This window comes from Apaloderma vittatum, unplaced genomic scaffold (assembly GCF_000703405.1).
Source record: "Apaloderma vittatum isolate BGI_N311 unplaced genomic scaffold, ASM70340v1 scaffold3902, whole genome shotgun sequence".
NCBI classification, from domain to species: domain Eukaryota; kingdom Metazoa; phylum Chordata; class Aves; order Trogoniformes; family Trogonidae; genus Apaloderma; species Apaloderma vittatum.
Window position 1 is genome coordinate 34,290 of NW_009703998.1, and position 21,496 is coordinate 55,785.

General features: G+C 40.6%; 1 protein-coding gene across 1 annotated transcript; it reads right to left on the reverse strand.

Moving 5' to 3' along the window:
• Window positions 1–3,607: 3,607 nt before the first annotated feature.
• On the reverse strand, window positions 3,608–14,132 carry GPC6 (glypican 6; the record flags this gene model as incomplete). The annotated part of the gene is made up of 3 exons (XM_009864856.1): window positions 3,608–3,810; window positions 4,235–4,410; window positions 13,996–14,132. Coding segments are annotated over 3 exons (516 nt in total), but the record flags the coding sequence as incomplete, so codon positions are not given.
• Window positions 14,133–21,496: the final 7,364 nt, after the last annotated feature.

Sequence of the window (21,496 nt, forward strand, 5' to 3'; positions counted from 1 at the left end):
TCTAAATGTCTTTTTTGAAATGCCTAAGTTTGGCCAGAGTTCAGGTAGTCTACACTGCAGTTACAGTAGTGAGTACTGAGTCATTAGCAGAAGAATCTGCAGTACACTGAACACTAAAAATCTGGGAATAATACAAAAGCGAGCTAAATAACACTAGAATGGAAAACCTGACATGGGTCTATAGCACTAGTTATGTTAATTGCATGTAATTTTTTTAATAGCCTTCACTTCAAAAGATCATAAAATGTCAAGAAGTTCTGTATTGCACAGCACAAAAGGTTTTATGCAATCAAAGGATTTTTTCTTAGGACTTAGGTTCTCTTTCTTGAACAGGTAATTGTCCTTTTTATGATTTTCTACTTTACCGGCCGCTAGCAGAAGAGAAATATTTAAATTGTGACACACCAAAAAATTACCTTAGAAGAAGAATTATTGAGTGTAAAGAATGTGCAAATAAAAACATTGAAAATTATGTAGATTCTTGCATTTATGAACAAATGCTTTTTCTTTTCTTTCCTTCATTCCCAGTTTCATTTGCTCTGTAGATTTAATAGCTCTCTTAATCTCAGAAAAATGCAATGTATGAAGAGAATATTCAATCTTTAGGGACTATTAAAGAAATGTATGTCTAATACCTCACACAGAGGCATCTCCATCTCCTGGCAAGCTATCACTATGCATAGTAGCAAAATAAGAGGACAAATAATATGGAAGACATAAATTTCTGGCAGAACTCCCACGAGACAAAATTGCATTTCAGCAAAAATCAGTGTAATTTGTTGTTTCACCGGCAGTTTTTAAGATCCTATCCAAGCAGAGCAGGGCCCCTCCTGCAAGCTCCTTGAGTGAGAACAGCCATCAGCAAACCCCCTAGTTCTTAGGGAACCCTCTTACTCCTTGCCCACAAGCCCATGGAGGTCTACAAATAGCCGAGAGCACCCTGGACATCCAGTTTGGCTGCACCAGCTGAAGATAGTCATCAGATCACCTAAATGTGGGCCGAGGAGTCCATCAGCTCTTTAACCAGCAGCATGGAGCAGGACTTTCCTCAAGGGGCCTTGGACTGTGTTATCTGTCAATAAGCTTCCAGGCCCAGAATAATCAGATGGAAATAGTATCAGTTACCACTGAATAAACACACAATGGGGTAAATCAAAATGGCACTCAGCATGTCCTGAAACAAACTTGCTGAGGAGGAGAAGTGTAGAAAATGCGTGTGTATGGGCAGAAGGAGATGGACCAGGGGAGAGTTTTAAAGAGGTTTTCTTCTGGAAAGCTGCATGGTCAAGTTCAGGAAAAAGGAATTAAAAGAAAAATCCTCTTCTTGGTACCCGCTGTCCCAGGGCTGATGAAGAAGCCTGTGAGAATTGGCTTAAACTCTGCTGTTTAACTTTGTGAAGACATTAAATGCTGAATCACAAGGTCCGCTCCAGAGGGACCCGTCAGAGAAGCAGCAAGCACCGCTGCAGCCGGTGTGAGGTACGTGTGATCTGAACACCTTGCCAGCTACTCCTACACACTAGGCTGGGCCCAGAAGAATAGATCATTATACTTTGAAGTAAACAAACAAATGGTAAAAAAAGCAAATGGAATACAAGTGGCTCAAAACCTATGCTTTTTGTTATTAGACATACTATATAGACAGCTTGTAAATACTTTTTTTTTGGTAAAAGTGCTTAAGTATACTTTATCCTAACGTGCTGTGTGTTTTCTACTTTAATTCCATGCCTAAATCGATAGCTAATTATAATTTGACAAGAAAAAGAGATTGCAATGGGTATGATCTACCTACTCTGCTGTTAAATTGTAATGTGGTTGGCTGGCTTTACAGTGTTACCACAATTTGTCTATACCACTTCCAGAGTCACTGTAAGAATCAGGAAAAAAAATTTCTGGTGAATCATTTCAGCACCAAGCAGAATTGTCGCAGAACTCTGTGGCTGGTGGAAGAGGGAAGGTTTTGATGTCTAATTGCTGACACTCGTTTGTCCAGGATTTAAACAACTTCTGTCGTGGCTCTTACGACCACATGTGACTGACGGAAGCTCTATACAGGACCATGGTCATTTAGACAGTGATTGTTAAAGCAATGTATCCTTGAAGAATCTGAGAGTACAATTGCCATCACAAATAACATCTGTGTCCTTCTCTAGGCCTGTCACACGAACTCACATGCTCTCCACAAATACACACATATGAGAGAGGTTTTCTCCCCCACCCGCCAAACTTCTTAAGAAATGGACAACTGGATATGTAAAAGACTCTCTTCTTTGATTTTTGTGCTCACCAGTCATTAAAAGGTTACTTTTCAGAGCGGCACAAAAAAGAAGAGCTGGTTGACCAAGCATTTTTTTTTCTTACAAAGAAGTGTCAACCCTGAGCTTGTAATTAAGAAGTTAAAATCTGTGATATATATATATTTATATATATAAAAATAGATGATCATACTAAGACTAAAAAAGTGAAAGAAATCTCCATGTCAGTACTATATATTTGTTTTTTTTCTGAAATTTTGTAGAAGAAATCCTTGTGACACTGAAATTAACTCATATGAAAGATGTAGTTAGGTGTGAAACACACTATTGATCCGGCCGCTGTTAGTCCATTAGAGAATTGCCGTCTTGGTAGGATAATGAACATAGTAGCAGAAAGTCCTAATCGATGTCAGAACAGTGACAAAAGGAAAGACATTATATCACAAGAGATTATTTTCTGTCCAAACCCTTGAGGGAAGATTTGTCAGGAGTGGTGTTTAGCATTACCACCATGGCTGATGGTGAGCTAAGTGGAAATCTGTGCCAATTGTATAACATGGATAAATACTAAAAGAAGCTAGGTGAAATCGTGCTACTACTCAATTTTTTACTGGGCATTAAGATTTAAATCCTAAACAACTGTAACATGATACTCTGGAGCTAGTGGAGCTACTATCATACTAAAAGATAAACTTATTTTTCAACTTCTCTACCTTCATACCAATCTGCTGTGGCTAGCAGATGGAGTGCAAGACATTCACCGCTGAGACATACTTTTATGTTGGAAAAAAAATCCAGACTTCCTCCCTACATTTATGATTTTTCTGGTGACCTGAATCATCCTACAGAAGTTCCTTAAAGGAAACCTGGCTGTCAGTGAAGAATGGTTGCATTTTTTTTTTGTTCCTTTCTTTTCTTCTTTTCTTTCGTTGATATTGTGTTGAAATCCAGCAGCCTCGAGTCAGGCCTGATTCAGAAAGAAAATTGTTTTCTTGGTTTATTCCCCCCTCTTTTTTCTCATTAGGGAAAAACACACACTGTAGATCCTTTTTTACTTTTGCAGCATAAAAGGAAATGAAGCTCAGAAAGTCTATTGTAATAAAGGTTTGAGAAATAATTCTCTCAAGAGTGGATATCATCCTCAGAAATATCTGAAAAAAGCAGGAAACAGTTCGATCTGGCACCTGATACTCTTTGGGAAAACAAAAAAAGGGAAGCAGGTTGCAGTACTGCTCTCTTCTTGTAGAAAACTGCAAGTGTTTGTGGCATGGTCCATTGTCCAAGAGTGTAAGAAAAGGAGAAAGTTGGCTGTTTCTGTACCTAAAACACAGTTTCTCCGACTGGATCCAGGATTATCTCCACTGTCTCTGCAGTACGAGACTGATGAAGATGATGAGCAACGTCTGCAGTGACCAGCCAGGCTGTGTGGCTGAAGCATCCACCTCCCTCCTGTCAGAGTCGACCTGTGGTGCTTCGGTGGTGACGAAATCAAACTCCGTGGGGCAGATGTCGTCGGTACAGCCGCTGCCGCTGCCTGAGCCACTGGTTTCATCACCTGGCACAAAGAAGTGAGGAAAACAACATGAAGGCCATGGGTTATGACATTTGTCTCTTTTTTCCATTCCCTTTCCACCCGGTAGGGATGAGCACCTTGGGAATGGGCAAGTGTTGGTGGTTCTAACTTTCATTCAGTAGGGCATCTGAATTAAAGCCACTGTGATTTAATTAGGTGATTAAATGCTCTTCTGAAAAAGGAGTGGACTGCTGGCATTAAGGAAAGCACTCAGTGTCTTGATGCATTTGACATGAAGATACAATAGAAAAGCAAAAGAAACACGGGATAGAATTCATGAGATAGAAAACAACTTTCTTTCAACTTTGTCAGCAGCACAGAGCACGAAGAAAGCCATTGCAATGGAATCAATTTATAAATGTGTTCCAAAAATATACTTATTTAGTGAAAGTTAATAGTTTCGTACTTGTATCCTGGAAGTTGACATCATTTCCATTATACGCATTCTTCAGCTTGTTAGTCATGACACGTAAGGCCATGATTTGTTGTCGAATGAAGGTGTCTGGCCTTGTGATGTCCACATCTACTTCTGGATTGTTGATCTGGTTGGTCAAGCCATCATTCATAATCTCAGGCAAGTATCTGTACAGCAAGATGAATGATTAGTTTAAAATGCAATAAGGTTCAGAAATAAGGGATTGTACAGTAAATGCTGTGCTAAGCAATTTGGCACCGATAGTGATTACACAGTTCTTAAACAGCTCCAGTGAAACCATTTTAAAAATATGGTTTTTAATTTTACAGACTCTAAAGGATCTTTTTAGTTTCTCAGCTGCATGGAGAGCAGGAAGGATTTAAGCTCTCAAACCTCCTAACTCTCCCCAGCAAGTGCACTGGCTGGCTGCGTGTACTATGGAAGATGTTCACTAGCCAGCAGTAAGTCACTATATGTTCATATCCTCTACTGAATATGAATGGTTGCACACTAAATTGTCTAACTGCGCATTCCTCTGGTTTTATTTCTTTCTGCTTTGAAAATATGAACTTCATTACACTGACTATATTTGTTGCTCTGAGGTAGTTTGGAAGGCTATTGTGGGGCGTTATGTCTCTCTTTGTTTGAAGGAAGCACATTAATTAACTTTCTTCTCCAGTTCTTCCTTACACCTTTTTTTTGACCACCAGGAACACCACCTCCAGTCTCTCTGACATACAGGCCTGTAAATGGTGCTGCAAGTTTACCGAACTCCAGTATTCCCTTTGTTTTGATCCTCATTCTTTACAAACAGGCTATACTTGCATCTCCCACATATTTTTTTGCTTAACATATTTAACATATGGCATTTCCTAGCCATTCACATACCTGACTTTATTTTCTTTTCAGAATCTTAGCCTATTTCTTGGTTACTGCAGCATTCTCTTCTCTGACCTTGGCAAATGCAGTCTGAGGCTGCTCACAGGCAGCAAGTGTGCTTTTGCAGGTATCCCTCTCCTATGAAAATCAGCCCATACCTCCTATCATCCTATGGTAAAAACCTTCATCATCTTTTGTTGTCCCCTGCGGTTCTCCTCAGGAAACTCTCCTCATAGGCATCTGAGGAGCTACTTTTTGTCCCGCTTGGAATCTCTGTTAGAAATTATCTGTGAATTTTAGAGCTGCTAGATTGATAAAGGGCTAATATTATTTTTGGCATGGTATCCTGAGAAATTAGTGTACCACTACTTTCCTGTTCTCTCTTGTCTGTCTTTATTTACCTACTATCTTTGTCTCATATTTTGACTACAAGAGATTTGGGGCAGATCTGCCCTTTGTTCATGTTCTTTTTCAGGATATGATCTATTTTGTAATTAGTCTGCATAACAGGCTCTCCTAGTGATGTTTGTGGGACTCCTCATGTGCATATGTGCTCAGCTAGTAATGATAGCATAGTCTAGCCTACTAAAGGCCAGCCCAATTCTCTATCAATATTCAAATTTGGCATTGGTGTCAGTGTTATGCTTGTATTGGTCTGGAAAAAAAACCCCTAATAACCCTTAAAAATAAAAGTGAAAATAAGGGAGAAGAAAGGACTTTTTCTGCTGAAGTCAGGGTTAATGGAAAATAAGTTTTGTATTGCTTCTGGAGGTTCACAAAGTTATGACTGCTTTGATGCACCAGGGAAGGGTTTAGTCTCATCGTAATAGGTCCTAGTTTTGCAAGACGAGACTCATTTGTCATCAATGGTCTTTGGAAGCTTGCATGAGAATAATTCAGTCAGAGTGTGAACATAAACATGTCTGCCAAAGATACTCAGCCTTAAACTGCACGTCCTGTGGTTTCACTAGTACCATAATGAGAAATAACAATGCTGTAGGGATCCTGTCAAGACTCCTGTGGTACAGGCTTAACTATGGTGAGCATACAGAGCCACATCCCCTAGTATGGAGGACTGCAGATACTGCAGTGTTATGAATCACTAAAGATAGAAATTGGAAATAATTCTGCAGAGCTGCCTAGAGGCAGCAGGACGGAGACCTTGGCACGCAGGGAAGCTCTGGGCTGCAAAGGAACAGCACCTCCATCTGTCACACGTCTCTACAAATGAAATGGCTGCTGTAGATAAATTACTCAGCCCAGAAGTAAATCAGCCATTTCAAGGTGCAGTTGATTAAAAAAAGTAAGAATGTAAGAATTGCCCTACTGGCTCAGAGAGGATGTCCATCTTGCCCAGTACCTTGTCCATGACAATGGCCATAGCTGTTAGCAGCTAGAAGTGATTTGAAACTGCTGAGTGTTCCTGTGGATTGCTTTCCTTGTTTATGAAGGGTTAGCTGCTCTTTATTGCATGCCATCCATGAGAAGCTATGGCTATGGCTAGTTCTGAACAGCAGTTCACAGGCTTACTTAGACTGATTTGTGTTTGATTTCATCTTGTCTTATCGTCAATAATTGAAGAAGAATGCACTGACTTCTTAGTGAGCTTTTTATATGGAGACAATAGGAGTTAGTTTGGCGATTTAAAGCAATTGGCAAGTGCTCTGGTGTGTGCTCTTTGTTGAATTTCTTATTCTACACTATGATCTGTGTGGATCTGATGTCCTTCTGAAGACCATCTAACTTTAAAGGGGCCAGCTGTAAGAAGTGATTCCGTCAAACTGCCACGTACCCCACAGTATTTGTCTCAGGATCTGGTGACCCTCAAACCGTTCCTGGCATGGCAGGGCTTAACCTCTCAGAAGAGCAGTCCAGCATACCTCTCCTAGATGTGTAAGGGAGTCATACTGGATGTGGGCCACCAGAAATCCATTGCCTTATGATTGCCTAAAGGTTAGGTGGATACTTAAATTCTCAGGTGAATGGCATTTAGGGCATAAAAGAATTAGAGAGGGTGAAGATTCATCTTTAGGCTTATACAGGTACCAAAACTTTCATGTCTAAATACATACGAGTAGCGTCCGACTGTTATCAGATCTAGCCAAAACTACTCAGGAATTTATTCATCAGTGGAGCAGGGACAGCTGTTGGAGTCCCACGTGCCTTTGGCCAAATGACTAGTTCGTTAGATTTCATCTGTTGGGATTTAGTTGCACAAACATAGACATCTGGTGCCATTTGAATGCTCTTGGTTATTTCTCCTCATTACTACCCTTGCAAGGCATGGCTTTCAGCATCATATCTACAGCCTTGAGGGGGAGGTCTTGGACATCTATGGCATCTAAAATTATATTAGGTGTTTTTCTTTAGGCAGCTGAATTAAGCCTTGAGTGCCACTTTAGTCCTCAGAGCATATGCTCCTTGGTGTTCTGCTGCCACTCCAGTAGGGTTTGAATATCCTGTAAGTCCAGTGTCTTACTTGCCATCTCCATGAAGATGTCTTGACTATTTAGATCATCCCATAAACCAGTAGATAAGTGTGTTTAGGCAGTGGAAAACTAGCTCGGTGACTATATATGGGTTCTCTTCAGGCACCTTAAAATTGCTGATTTTTAAAATGCTTAAGCAGTTCCAGCCCAGCCTCTGGCCCAGATGAGAGGCAGTGTCCTGTGTCTTACCCATCTCAAACATGCTAGAAAGTCTCAGATGACACTACTCTCACTTGTGCAGCACAAATGACTCCTTATTGTCTCACGCACAGGCATCTATATTTAAGTACATGAATTTACATATCTGAATATGAAGCTAGATTCTGCCCTCATTGCTGAACTAGTTCACCTACTTCCTCAGGAGGGGAAAGAAAAGGCAGAAAAGCCTATATTGAATGTAAATATCTTTATATTGTTTTCCTTTCTTTAAAGGACTGGTACTGATATGGGAACAGGCAGCCCAAGGTGTTTCGTGAGTGACAGCCTCTGACAGGCAGCCCAGCGCATGTTCTGACAAAAGCATTCTGATGTGTGTGGAGTAGGGTTAAATCACACTGAATTGGTAACCATGTCTTGGGACCACTTTTTGACAGAAGATTTGTTGCTGGCTGAGCAAAGTTGTTGAACACAGCTGCTTTTGCTGCAGTTCTGTGAGTGGAGACACCCCTGTGAATTTTAAGCTTTGCTGCTGTTTCTGCCTCTCGTTAATGATCTCTTTGTGGGCCTGGCCATTACAAGAACTGTGTGCCCATTATAAATGAAAAGAAGAGAACTGCCAGCCTGAATCAGTGTCTCTTCTTTGCATCCTCTAAGCAAAAAAAAGAAGATCAGCTTTCTTAGCCCTCTGAGTATAGAGAAGCTGAGCAATACTGTTTGTTTTCTGCTGTTTGCTCCTTGCTCAGCTATGTCAGGATTTTAGTGTAATTTACATTGTTTTCTAAAATATTAATGCTTTCTGTTCCCCTTAGCCTTTCCACAGTTCTTGCTTGTCTCAGCAGGTACAACAAAGATGTCTTTTGGCACATCATAGACAAGTAGCACAAAGCCTATTTAAAGCCACTTTTTTTTTTTTTTTAATATCCAGTTAATGTTCCAGGGTGTCTGCTTCCTTTTCAAGTCTGAAAATGACTGATGAACTTTTAGGGTCATTTATACAAAGGCTGGAGCTATGAAAAAAAAAAAGCCAAGAAAAAAGGAGGAATGTTTTGCTTTTTAAAAGACATCTGCCTTAAAGGGCAGTGTTTTCCGTATTTTGCTGCAGCAGCTGCTTACAGTATGACTGGAGCATCCCACTTAGGCTTTGCTGAAGTTTCTCCAGATGCACAGAATTGTAGGCAGTAGAGTGCAAAATACAGCACAGGCTTACTCAGGCTGGGCTGGGGGTAGACAGTCACATCTGCTCCAGAAAGATAAGTGCAGTGCAAAATTGGCTTGTTTGGCTAACTAGATCACCTCATCTGATTCCGTTTGCTCAGGAGGTAATCCCCATAGGATATTTTCAATTTATTTTTAATTTTTTTTTTCTTTCTCCATCTTGGAGAAAAGCTCAAGGAGACAGAAGGAAAGCGAGAAAATGGCTCACCTGCCAGTTTGTTGGAAGAAAAAGATGCAAAAATAAACTAGAGCCATCAATTAAGAATAGGCAGTTTTCACACTTACTGAAAAGTGGTTCATTCATATTTTTACTAGTGGTGCTATATTTACCTGTCTCCAGGTAAAGGACACTCAAGTCATTCTCATTGCAAGACTTTTTGGTCAACAATGAGCAACCTTCCCAGGGCAGCCACTGATGTGGTGAGTCTTTCTTCCCACCTGAATTTCACCAGGAATTAAAGACTCTCTATGGGGGAAAGTAGACAATTCCATATGTACGACAGGGGAAGAAAATTTCAGGGCAGCTGTAGTTTTGAGCTAGACGTTGAAAATTAGGGTGTTCATTTTCCCTTTTATTCCTTACCTTTCTCTATTTTTTTCTTTTGTTTATAATTACTGCCTCATATATCATTCTATTTCTTCTTCATTGTGCTTAGAGGAGTGATAGGTTTCTCATGGAAAGGAACACAGGTCTCACCTCTTCTGTAGACTACAGCCTTCTGGAGCTGACATTTATTAAGTTTATATTTCTGGTGAATATGAGCACAACTCATGAGTAGTATCATAGAATTATAGAATCACAGAATCATAGAATCATAGAATGTCTTAGGTTGAAAGGGACCTTAGAGATCATCTAATCCAACCTCCCTGCTCTTGCCCTTAACTAGACCAGATTGCTCAAGGCCTCATCCAACGTGGCCGTGAACATCTCCAAGAAGGGGGCATCCACAACCTCTCTGGGCAATTTATTCTAGAGTCTTGCCACCTTCATACTGAAGAATTTCTTCCTAAGATCGAGTCTAAACTATTCTCCTTCAATTTAAATCGATTTCACCTTGTTCTATCACTGGACATTCTTGTAAAAAGTCCCTCTCCAGCCTTCCTGTAGGTTCTCTTCAGGTACTAGAAGGCAGTTATGAGGTTCCCCTGGAATCTTCTCTTCTCCAGGCTGAACAATCCCAGCTTCCTCAGCTTATCCTCACAGCAGAGGTGGATCATCTTTGCGGCCCTTCTCTGAACTCATTCCAACAGTTCCATATCCCTCTTATGGTAGGGACACCAGAACTGGATGCATTATTCGAGGTGGGGTCTCACAAGAGCAGAGTAACGGGGAGAATCACCTCTCTTGACCTACTGGCCACACTCTTCTTGATATGTCCCAGGATGCAGTTGGCCTTCTGGGCTGCATGAGCGCACTGCTGGCTCATGTTCAGCTTCTCCTCTATCAACATCCCCAAATAATTTCTTCAGGACTACTCTCCACCCACTCTGTGCCCAGTTTGTATTTGTGCCTGGGATTAGCACGACCCAGATGCAGAGTAGTGCGTGAGCACAATCTCTCCCGTGATTTGGTTGAAACGTTGTCTGAGTTTGTTGGAGGTCTTCTCCTGATCACCAGAGTAGTGTCAGATTTGGTTACTGTTCTCACTTCAGTAGAAGTCACTTATTGGTTTAAATCCGAAAGCCTGAATTCCATCATTCTTAGAAAAATTCCTTAATTTCTGGAGAACATCTATTAGTGAAGAGATTATCAGCTATTGATAAGAATTTATCTGCATATAGGGAAGGAGCTAAATTTTTAAAGTTTGATCTTCATGATGTTTTTTAGTTCCTAAATATTTTTAAAAGTCTATTTCTCTACATCTAGCAGAAGATAATACTTTAAACAAAAACTTATGCTCAGGTTCTTTTGTGAACACAGATAGGATGGGGAAACCCTACTGGGTTCTCTAAAAGACAGTCTGTCTGAAGTAGCTATGATTATTATTTTTAATATGGATTTTTTTTTAAAAAAAGGAGATTAATCCACCTAATAAACATTTTCCTATTTATACAGCACTTGGTTTCTGCCTGATGTGACCCAATTGAAACCATTCTTTGTATAGGATCAGCAACGAGCCAGGTGCACCCTTTGAGAGTGCCAAATGGATGACTCTGTTACCCCATGATTATTTGTGGATTGGTGACCTTCAGTTGGTGACCTGGTGTCACTGTAAATTAATCATGGTAGCAAAGTGATATCTGGGGAGTAAAATAACCACAAGTGACCTTGGTGTAATGCCTCTCTCAGGAGAAAGCCTAGTTTTCATTTTCTGTGGTCTCAGGTTTGTAACTCCTTTCCCCTGCAAAAGCAGCATCGAAAGGTGGTGTGTAAAATGAAACACGAGGCGTAATGTCTATCTGGCAGTTCAGAGTTTCTAATTCTTTATACCACCACAGGATCTTATCAAAACCAGCAACAATCTCCTTTCCCAACAGTAGCCAACACAATGTTGTCTTCTTACTTGTAGTATTAATGTGTAGGAAAACAAGAGGTGGCTAAATTTCCTTTCTTTCTGTCATTGTCGTCACATTCTCTGGAATTCAGAATGCAGTTCCACATTGTAGCACAGGGGTAGTTATGACAGGTGACACAGTGAAGACAAATAGGTATATGCATATTGGCCAGATTTTGCCACCCTTCTTCTTGTGAACTAGCATGTGATAACAGATTCTAATCAATATAGTTGAGGAAACATTTATGTTTTTCTTTATATTGCAGTAAATGTCTTTGTTCACCAGCCAAAACGTGATTTTTCATCTAATGCTAGTTATTTTGCATCTTATTCAGTGTTGAAATTATTACTCAATATTATGCAATAGTAATTGAATGATAATCTGAAATTAATTGTTCAATATTACTTCATCATTATATAACAGCATTATATACAGACCATGGCATTCTATGATATCTCCCTGATTTATTGTTATTCACTCCATCTGAAGCATTTATTGAATTCTGCTGTTAAGACTATGATTATGCATTTCCTCTGTGAATGGATGTGAAATAGAAACTGGACAGAGAAGCAGAGTCTCCATATTTTCAGATGAAACCATATTTTCAGATGAAAACCATATTTTCAGATGATGCTTTGAAGCTGTGGTTCCACATCCAGTGAAACGTCTGTGTTGAATTAATTATCAGCAGAGGTAGCTTTTCTCACTGGCTCCAGAACATTTGTCTCAGAAGGCATCATGAAAATATCCAGGTTTCTCATACGATACATACTGCAAGAGGAGGATAATAAACTATGTGCATAAAATGCATCTCCATAGCTCCCCAAAAATGTGGAAGTTTTGCCAGGGAGGCGCAGAAGACAGCTGAAATGTATTAGCCAGATGTGGTACAAACACTAGAGTTGGTCATGGAAACCAGCAGGTATGGCTGCTCTTATGTAGAAAGAGTAGCACATATATCTTATTAATGCACACATCCTGATGTGGCTCATGGCATCCACCTTGGGAAGCCTGGAAACTCTGTTTACCTGCTGCAGCACACTAACCTTACAAACCCCACTGACAAGAAGAGATATAACAGAGGGACACAAAACCACGTTGTTATTTTTCTCTTCACACTGTTCCTTTGTGATGAGTCCTGTACGAGCCAGACACTCCTCCTGGCTGTCTTTCTCAGAGTCCCCAGGGACTTTCTCTGGATCTGGGACTGAAGAACTGAGCAGTGACTCGTGCTTTTGGACAGGTTTGTTCACATGTATCTCAAAGTGGTTTCACTGGGCTAGCAGCACCCTAAACAGCCCTCTGCTCTTGTCTGTAAAATGAATTCTTTTGAGCTTTATGTAGTAAGGCTAGGAAAAAAGGAGTGCGTTCACTCCAAAACCTTCCTCTGTAAAGTGTGCTCCTTATAAAAATGATTAGAAGATGGGGTGGGTGCAATCTATCTATGTATCTGTCCATCCACCCATCCCTGCAAAGTGGCATTTAATAGGTTTGTGAGATTTTTCTTATGTTATCTTATTTCTAGTGAGTTTTTATATTTTATGTGCTTGTCTCACTTTTTTTCCCCTCCTTGTTTTTTTTTTTTTGTGTGTGTTTGTTTGTTACTGTCTCATTTTTGTATCCTGGATTCATATGTTTCATCAGGCAAAAGGAAAATAAAAATTCCAGTACCTGAGTGCCAGAAGGTATCACTGTTTGCTGGACTCAGTGCTCACCAGACACTCAACCTCTCCACTCCTCCTGTCTCCCAAAAGCACAGGCTCTCGCTGCAGACCTGAAACTTAACTGTGGTCCATGAGCCAATTCCTCTCTCTCTCGGCAGGGATAATCAGATCCTCTCCTCTGTCAGCTGATGAATCCACACTGGGACCTTTGGAAACACCTGCTCATCTGCCAGTTCCAGCCCTGCTACTGCCAGAGCCAAGCAAACTTCATAATTAAAACTCACAGAAAACTCATCACAAACAAGGGCAGATGACCACAGTATCTCTGATGAAGTAACGTAAGGTCAAGCCTTCTGCACAAGATAAGTAGGGGTGTTACATTTATTCTCTGCTGCCTATTTCTCAGTTATTTTTTTCCCCAGCAAATAGCCCTAAGCTTTTCAAGCCAATAGCAAATAGAGCCAAAATTCCAATTTCTGTTTCATCCCAGTATGATATCCCGAGAGTGCAATTGCTTCACAAGCTGTCAGTCCCAACACAGGGATGCTAAATGGAGCTAAAGAGCTCTCTGAAATCTCGATATAAATTATCCTTCTGGAGCTGAACCAATGAACATTTTCTGTGTTCATACGCTGACACGGTGCGCCCATTTACCCTGACTGACACTCAGGCTTTAATGGCACCTTGACAATAAGTAATCTTGGCTACAAGCTGCGTTTGGACAATTGCTTGTTCTCCCGCATTTCCGTTTCACTCTTATAAACAGTTTTGTGAAATACCCTCAGTTTCATGATTGCTTCAGGCCAGATGGGGATTTGGACTGAGTGTGGTGGAGAGGGGTCCACCTCACCTTGCCTTGGTGTGTCCGTTCCAGCAGTCCTCCTCGATTGACGGACCGGCTGTCACTCGCTCATCCTTGCAGATTGTGTAGGGTAATGATGACCAGAACTTTTTAGAGAGCTTTAGCTTTTCTTTAATGTCTGTTACCTGATTAAGAGACAATGAGAGGGAGAACAGGTTAAAAGCATCAACTATGCTATCGTGTTAAATAATAGATTGTTTGATTCCTTAATGGTGATGAAGGTGAAGGTTAAAAGGGCTGATGGTGCTAAAACTTAAATTCCTGTATTTACAAGAAAGGCACTTGGAGTTTGGATTTGGAGAGGACAAATAATTAAAGTCACCTTTTTCCACAGGCAAGGCACTAATAAAAGCATATTATGTCTTGCTCTTTCTAGTCTCCATTTGTCTAAGGTTTTCTAAATATATGCCTTTCTAAGAATGAATATGCCTCACAGTCTGCTGAATGTAAATTCAGTTAAGCCGTGTACATCAGATAAAAATGTCTCACCCACCAACTTGGTCATGCCTTAGATAAATATTATATTTACAGCTACATGCACAGTTTCTTCAAAAATGCTGCAGTGCTGAGCTGATGTTGAACTGATTTAAGATACGCAGGCTGAATACATTGCAGTACATTTGGCTCTCAGTAACAGCAAGAAGTTTGTGTATATACATGCATGCAGAGACTATATCCCATCTTTGCTGTTAGGTGTAGATAACTGTAGCCAGACCTCACGTTTAAGAAATATTGGAACAGTATAAAACCAGTTTCTTTACATTACACACTCCTTGAACAATAATTTAATTCGGCGTGATTCAGGCAATGAGCAGGAACAAACTGAATTTCCAGCACCAACTTAATAAATAAATGGTCTGGCTAAAATGGTATCAGTTCTTGTTTTGTGTTTGGTATACTAGAGTGGAAAAATCTACAAGAACAGATAGAAAACACAACAAAGGACAGACTACAAAGGATGTATGCTGCCACTATTGTTCTTACGGAAACAGATGCATTTCACATTAAGTTGTAATAGGATTTAGGAGAGCTTGTTGAATAGATTTCAAAAGAAATCGTCGAGCTTTATTCTTTAAAAACCCAAGAAATAAAAGCTCTCCATTCTTCCATTCAGTTTTGAGATTGGCTTTTAGGTTGTTGAGGTACAATATTGTACTTGGCTATTTATCTCTTTTATCTTTTGTTCTGAAGACATGATAGCTTTCTGAGCAAATAGCACAGACTGCTTTGCCATGCTTAAACTATGTGGAATGTCACTTTATAAGCTAGGAGATAGAAAGTCAAGGATGTTATTTCAGAAGCACCATCCGCATCTTCATCCATAAGAAATAAGTAGGACAGTATTCGGCTGCATGGGCTGTTGATGGTGTTTTTGGCTATGATAAGACACCTTATAAATATCCTTCATGCCCCTTGCCAAGCCCTAGTTGCTTTGTTTCTGTATGAGGTACTAGCAGCATGGGCAAGCTTTTAAAGTCTCTACAGGGGAGCACTGTAAAACTGAAAATTAAATTCTAGTTTACAGACTGTGGGCAAGCCTTCAGCAGAGGTGGGGATGGTCTCAGGATGCCTGTCCTTTCTGATATCTTTTGTCCATGGAACCAGGGTCTTTGGGCAGGCAGCAGCCTCTTTTCTCCCCCTTCCACCCACGCTAAGGGTAAAATCCTCAGGGTTGTTACTGGTACAGCCAGTCAGCACAAGGCACTCAGTTAAACTGCCTAATGTTCACAGAGAGGTGTGTAAACTCTGTTTGGCCACAGCTCAATAAATCAGATAGAGAAATCCTATAGAAAATGTAGGCAGGAGGGCTTATAGGGAGAAGGGTCCTTTCATGTAAGCTTGGGGAACACAAGAGTCAAAGGGATGGATTTTCTCATTTATTGCTTATGCCTGGATAGCTATTTACACAAGAAATCTGATTGGTATTGGTGATGAGTAATTATTTTTCAGAGCAGTAAATTTGTGGCTATCTGGAAGTTATTTTAAGCTACTCAAAAGTCCGTTGTTTAGAGTTATATTCAGATTTCTACCATAATCAAATTAGAGCTGGTGCTCTAGGAATTGCTGGCTTCTGTTTTGAACCACAAATGAGTCAACAACCATTGAAAAAGGATTTCCCCTCCGCCCTTGTAAGGACTATAATTTGGAATACAAACCTTGTGTTTTCAGAGAAGTCAGGAAAAGAATGGAGAATGCTTCTTACAGCTTGCATGCTGCACAAGTCCTCCAGATAGTCCCTGAAAATCAAAATGAGGACTCCCATTCCCCAGTCACTTCTGAGGTTAATATGATGTTTACATACTCTATAACTGTACTTCATATAGACAACAAATCATGGAGTTTTCCAACAATGAAGATTTTTTTTATTAGTGTCACGTAAGCAAGATTGTTGGTAAATGACAGTTAATTAAATCTCACAGATATCCCCCTGGGTGTCATTCTCGTTTTAGAGCCTGAGAGGAAGGGAGACATTTACATGACTCACAAAAAGCAGCAATAGCAAAAATGACTACAGCTTAGAAAAAGGCTACTGTTTGCAGCCCTCTAGATGCCTCCAATTCAGGTGCATTGTAGCACATTTTATCTCCCTCACATATATCCCTGCCCATGTATCCCAGACTCGCCATTGCATTATTTCACCATCCAGCTTTAAACAGCTGATGGACTCAGCCTTCGAAGTCTTGCTCTTTCCTGCTGTGTGACCAGGCCTCTGTTAACCCTTTTGGTAGGGGAGCTTTTGACAGTGGAGTTTACACATCTGCCTAAACAGTTCCTTGAACCTCATCCTGAAATTGGTTTTCTGAAAGTTCAGATGGCCTTGAAAGAAGAATTGCAAACAACGATTGATTAATTTCCTTCAAGTAGTAGCCTGATGGCCATATTCTCTTCTGCACAATGAATATTCAGGCAGGCAGCGACTTCAGAGTACTTTCAATGTCAGTTTAAATGCAGAATAGAATTAGATGGTGTAATGCCTGCCATGACACATAAAACTATTGCCTGTGTGTTTTAGTGGTTTCAGATCTGGGATCTCCTCAAGCATGACCACAGAAAATCTTTTATTTAGTCCCTATGGTTACACATGTTCCTCCATACATGGTTTTGATCACTGCCAGCATTTACAAAATATGTAACAGATGTACAATCCCTTGAAAACAAGATAAAAGCCACTAAGGATTCAGTTAACATTGCTTGCTTGTGGTTTACAAAGTCAGACTACTTTATCCCGCCGCAGTGACCTGTGGCCTTGTAAATGATTGCTTAGTATTTCCTATTCTTTGAATTAGAGATTAACTTTCAAACTTGGTTAGACTTCTCTGGCAACATTTCAATACAAAATGTATGCAATTTTGATATTTTACATATTTCCTTTCCACTTTCTCTAGCAGAGATTTATTTGGATGAAGACAGCTGAATCTCTTTTGGCTGTAGTTAGCCTGAATTTCCTTAGCTATCTTCCTGATGTAGCCCTGATATTATATTGAACTACTTTTCTTCAGCTACTTTGAAGGTACTATTTTTTAATTCTTTTTTTTTTTTTCTCATAAGGAAAAGGATACAGCAAGAGCCATGCAAAGAGTTAAATTTCTAATTTATCAGAGAATACATAGAAATTTATATTAAAATAGCTTGACCTTCATCTATAATTGCTAATAGAGGGCACTACTCTGCAGGTGATAAAAGTTAAGTATTTACATTATTTCCAAAAAGAAATTTATATCCAGAGTTATGGAAATGGTATAGTTACATGTCCTACATTGAGAAATACAGTTAATTTCTTATTTCTGCCACTGGCTTCTTATTGTGACAAAGGCAGACACATATGTCATGCAATTCCTCAGCAGATCTTGGAACAGCACCCACAAGCTTCGTTCCAGTCCTACCAGCACGGGCTCAGTAACAAGCAGGTAAATAAAGCAGACCAATGTTTCTGTCTTCTTTGCTCACCTTGCACTCCAAAGTAATGAAGTGAGCTAAAAAGCAAGCCCATCATTTTAGCAGGAATCAGACCTTAGCATTCCTTGTTTTAATTCAGGGCATCTGGAAAAATTGAAAAACTCACCAGGATAATTCAAAAAACCATTGAAAATACCATGCAAAACGAAAAGTGAGATGACTACATTTTATAAGGCATGAAAGATCCCAGAGAGACACTTACTTGTGAATTGAGAAGCCAACTGACCATGGAATCCACTTTGGTTCCATTTCCCATGGAAATGTGCTTCTTTGGCAGCGGGATAATGAACACTCAGAATCAATGGGGACCAAAAAGCAAATTTTAAAGGTAGTGGCCCTAAAATATTTTTTAAAAAGTAAATTCCTATTTTTCTTCCCCTACCTTCCCTGCCAAGTTGTCCCCTGGCAAGTCTATCTTACAGTCCTTCCAGTTTTATCATCCCCACTAATATTCTTGCAGATGGAGAAACATCAGAAGATGCTAATATAATGTTCAAAGATGGCAGAATGAGTCCAAAACTCGCGCAGATTAAATGCAATAAGTGAAATAAAATAATGTGGAGTCTTGCTTGTGCTAAGAAGAAATGGTTCTCATTGACTTTCTTTCCTTCTTCCTGATATTTTTGCATTGCACTTTTTTTCTCCTTTATTCTGCAATTTGGGATGACTTTCCTTTCGAAATGCAAGCAGAATATTCAACTTGCCTTTCTGTCAATACCTTCTCCCTGGGGATGCTCAGTAACACCTCAATACAAAGTCCCATTGAGAATTAAGCCTTTATATCCTGGAAAAATGTGCAGAAGTTTCTGGCTGCTCACTGGATGCTGCTTCTCCGGTGTGCCACTCTGGATGAAGTACCGTGGGTTGGCACATGGTGGTGTGGCCTCTCGGAAGGTGTTACGAGTGGATGCTTGTGGTGAGGCATTGTAATTTCGGGGACTTTGGGCTGTGTCTGTAATGTGTGTCCCACCGATATGTCACACTAACAGAACAGCTACAGACAGCAAGTAGAAAGAGACCTGTTGTGGGTTTTTTTCCCTTAAGAGAACAGACATGAAGTAGCCATCACAAGCCATGTTTCTGTCTGTGTAATTTCTTTAGTCACACACTCCTTTGACCTTTAATTCACAAGCAACATTTAACTAATGCCACTTCTTCATGCTACACCATTTCCAGGTGATAAAACAGTTTTCTGCTGCCTGCTGCTTGCTTTCCCCTAGAGGTGTCTAACATACCCAGCCACGCACCCACCACTCTCGCAATCTTTATTGAAAATGATGTAGGTTTTATATAATGATATGCAGCTTGGTAACAGATTTATGGATATAGTGCTTGACCACTTGAGCCATGTGTGGGACTGTGAAGAGCGTGCCCTTCATCATGGGCATGCCTGGGTAGGAAGAACAAACAGATCATCACGATCTGATTTGTGTTATGCCGTACCAGCAGAAAACCACGCTGGACTTTCATACATCGATCAGTATTTATGTCCATTAGGGATTTAATCTGAAAGGATGCTAAGACTAATGGCCAGCAATTTGTTTAAAAGGACTAGGTCAGCAAGTACGTCTTATATACTGCTTCTAAATGTTGTTGTGTTTTTGTCTCTGCTATGCGTGAGTGTCACAGTCAGGGTAAGAATCATAGCACAAGCAAGTTAGTACAGGACAGATGGGTATTTTAATTGACACACAGTTATCCTCGGGCTTAATGAAAAGTAGTAAACTCAGACCCCTAAGTTTTAGAGACTGTCCCATGAGAAAGGTATGTCTCCTATACATCCTTTGTTACATCTGCCACCTTTATATAGATGTCTCAGAGGCACTGGGCACTTATGTAAAAGCAGCTGAATAGGCCTTCCTCCATTTCACCCTGATGTGTGAATTTAGCTAAGGAGGATTGATCTCTCTGAGTTTTTTTAAAGGCACCTTATTTCTCCACTGATTAGCTATCGAGAGCTTAGGCACATCTTTTTGTTTACAAAACTCATTAGGTGCCCAAAATTTCGATGCACATTAGCTACCTCAGCAAAGGTGACCTGCTTCGATTTGGAACGAGCGAAGCGAAACTTTAATTTGCTCTATACGGAGATTACTTTTACCCACCCCTTACATGTTTCCTCACTCTCTCACAGACAGAAATCTAAACGCCAAGCAGTTTGCCGAGCCACCAGGAGCTTGCTTGATCGCGGATTATTCTTCAGGCTTTTTAATGGGGCGAAGAGGCCCAGGGCAGGGATTCGGCGGGGATTTGAGCAACGCGTAGCCCGGGCTGCTGAGGAGCATCCCTGGATCTGGGGGTGCCTGGAGGTGGCGGTGTTGCTCAGGCTTTGCGCAGCTGCCAGCTCCCCCCTCCCCTCCTCCATGCACACCCGGAGAATGAGACCGCGGGTTGTTCCGCTGAATATAAAACTGACAACCCTGTTATTTTAAACTCGAAAGTGACAGGCTGTTATTTTAATGAGGTCTGCCGGTGCCAAGGTTAACTAAAGCTTTATTTCCCCCTACAAAACGGCTGCGGTTCTAAAAAAAAAGAGGGGGGCTGTGGAATTTTATGGTTATTGATACTTTCTCAGCGCAAATAAGTTCTGAGGATTTGACCCGTGCCTTCATGCGCAACAAATGCGTTTTGTTTTTCCGCCTGTCTTTTTCGTAAAATTTGACTTTGTGACTTTAAATGCCCCGATAACTTCCTGCTCGTGATTCATGTTTCTGCACAGAAAAGCAGATGACAGCTCTTCTAATCAAGAACTAACGCTGAATCCCAGTTATAAAGCACAAATGGGCACCTGGGTAATTTGTGAAATACAACAAATGAGCTAGGCGACTTTCCAAAGCAAGACTTTTGTCACCAGAGTATTTTAAAGTCAAATGAAAGGATTTTTTGCTGTCGTCTCTCTGAGGGCTAGCCATGTCTTTGACAAGAAAAATGTTAAGGCCTTTAATAACAGTAAAAAATGACTACTAGCCCTACTGAATCCTCAGACTAACAGATATATAACTTTAGACAGTTAGATTAGGTTCAGCTCCCATACTGTGCTTAGGTATCTACATTCAGAGCACAGTCTGCAGCAACCCAGCACCGACTCACTTAAGTTTCTAGTTCCCTTTGAGACGCCTGCAATGACCTGGGCAAGTCTCCTCCAGGTTGTGAGTTATGCGTGGCCACCCTGTGTGCTGCTTTGGCTGACCTAGTTGCATTTTGCTTCATTCACCTTTGACTGGAAACAGGCATTTTAAAGCAAAATTGCCCGTGGCATGTTTTTTAAGGAAAATAATTTACAGGTCTGCATGAACATGCTGCATTGCATGTTAGCTAGCCCCAGGGGCTGGTACCATTGCCTGTGTGAGGGGCTAGACTGTCACTGCTCAGAGCTGACAGCCCTGTGCCCCAAAAAAAGACCAAGAAAAGTGAGCAGGTGCCTTACAGCCCTGCTGTCTTTTTGTGTCTCAACCCACACCTGGAGACCCTGCCTCCAGCAGTCTCCACAGCTCTGCAGTGAGCATAACACTGCTTCACATCATCAAACGGG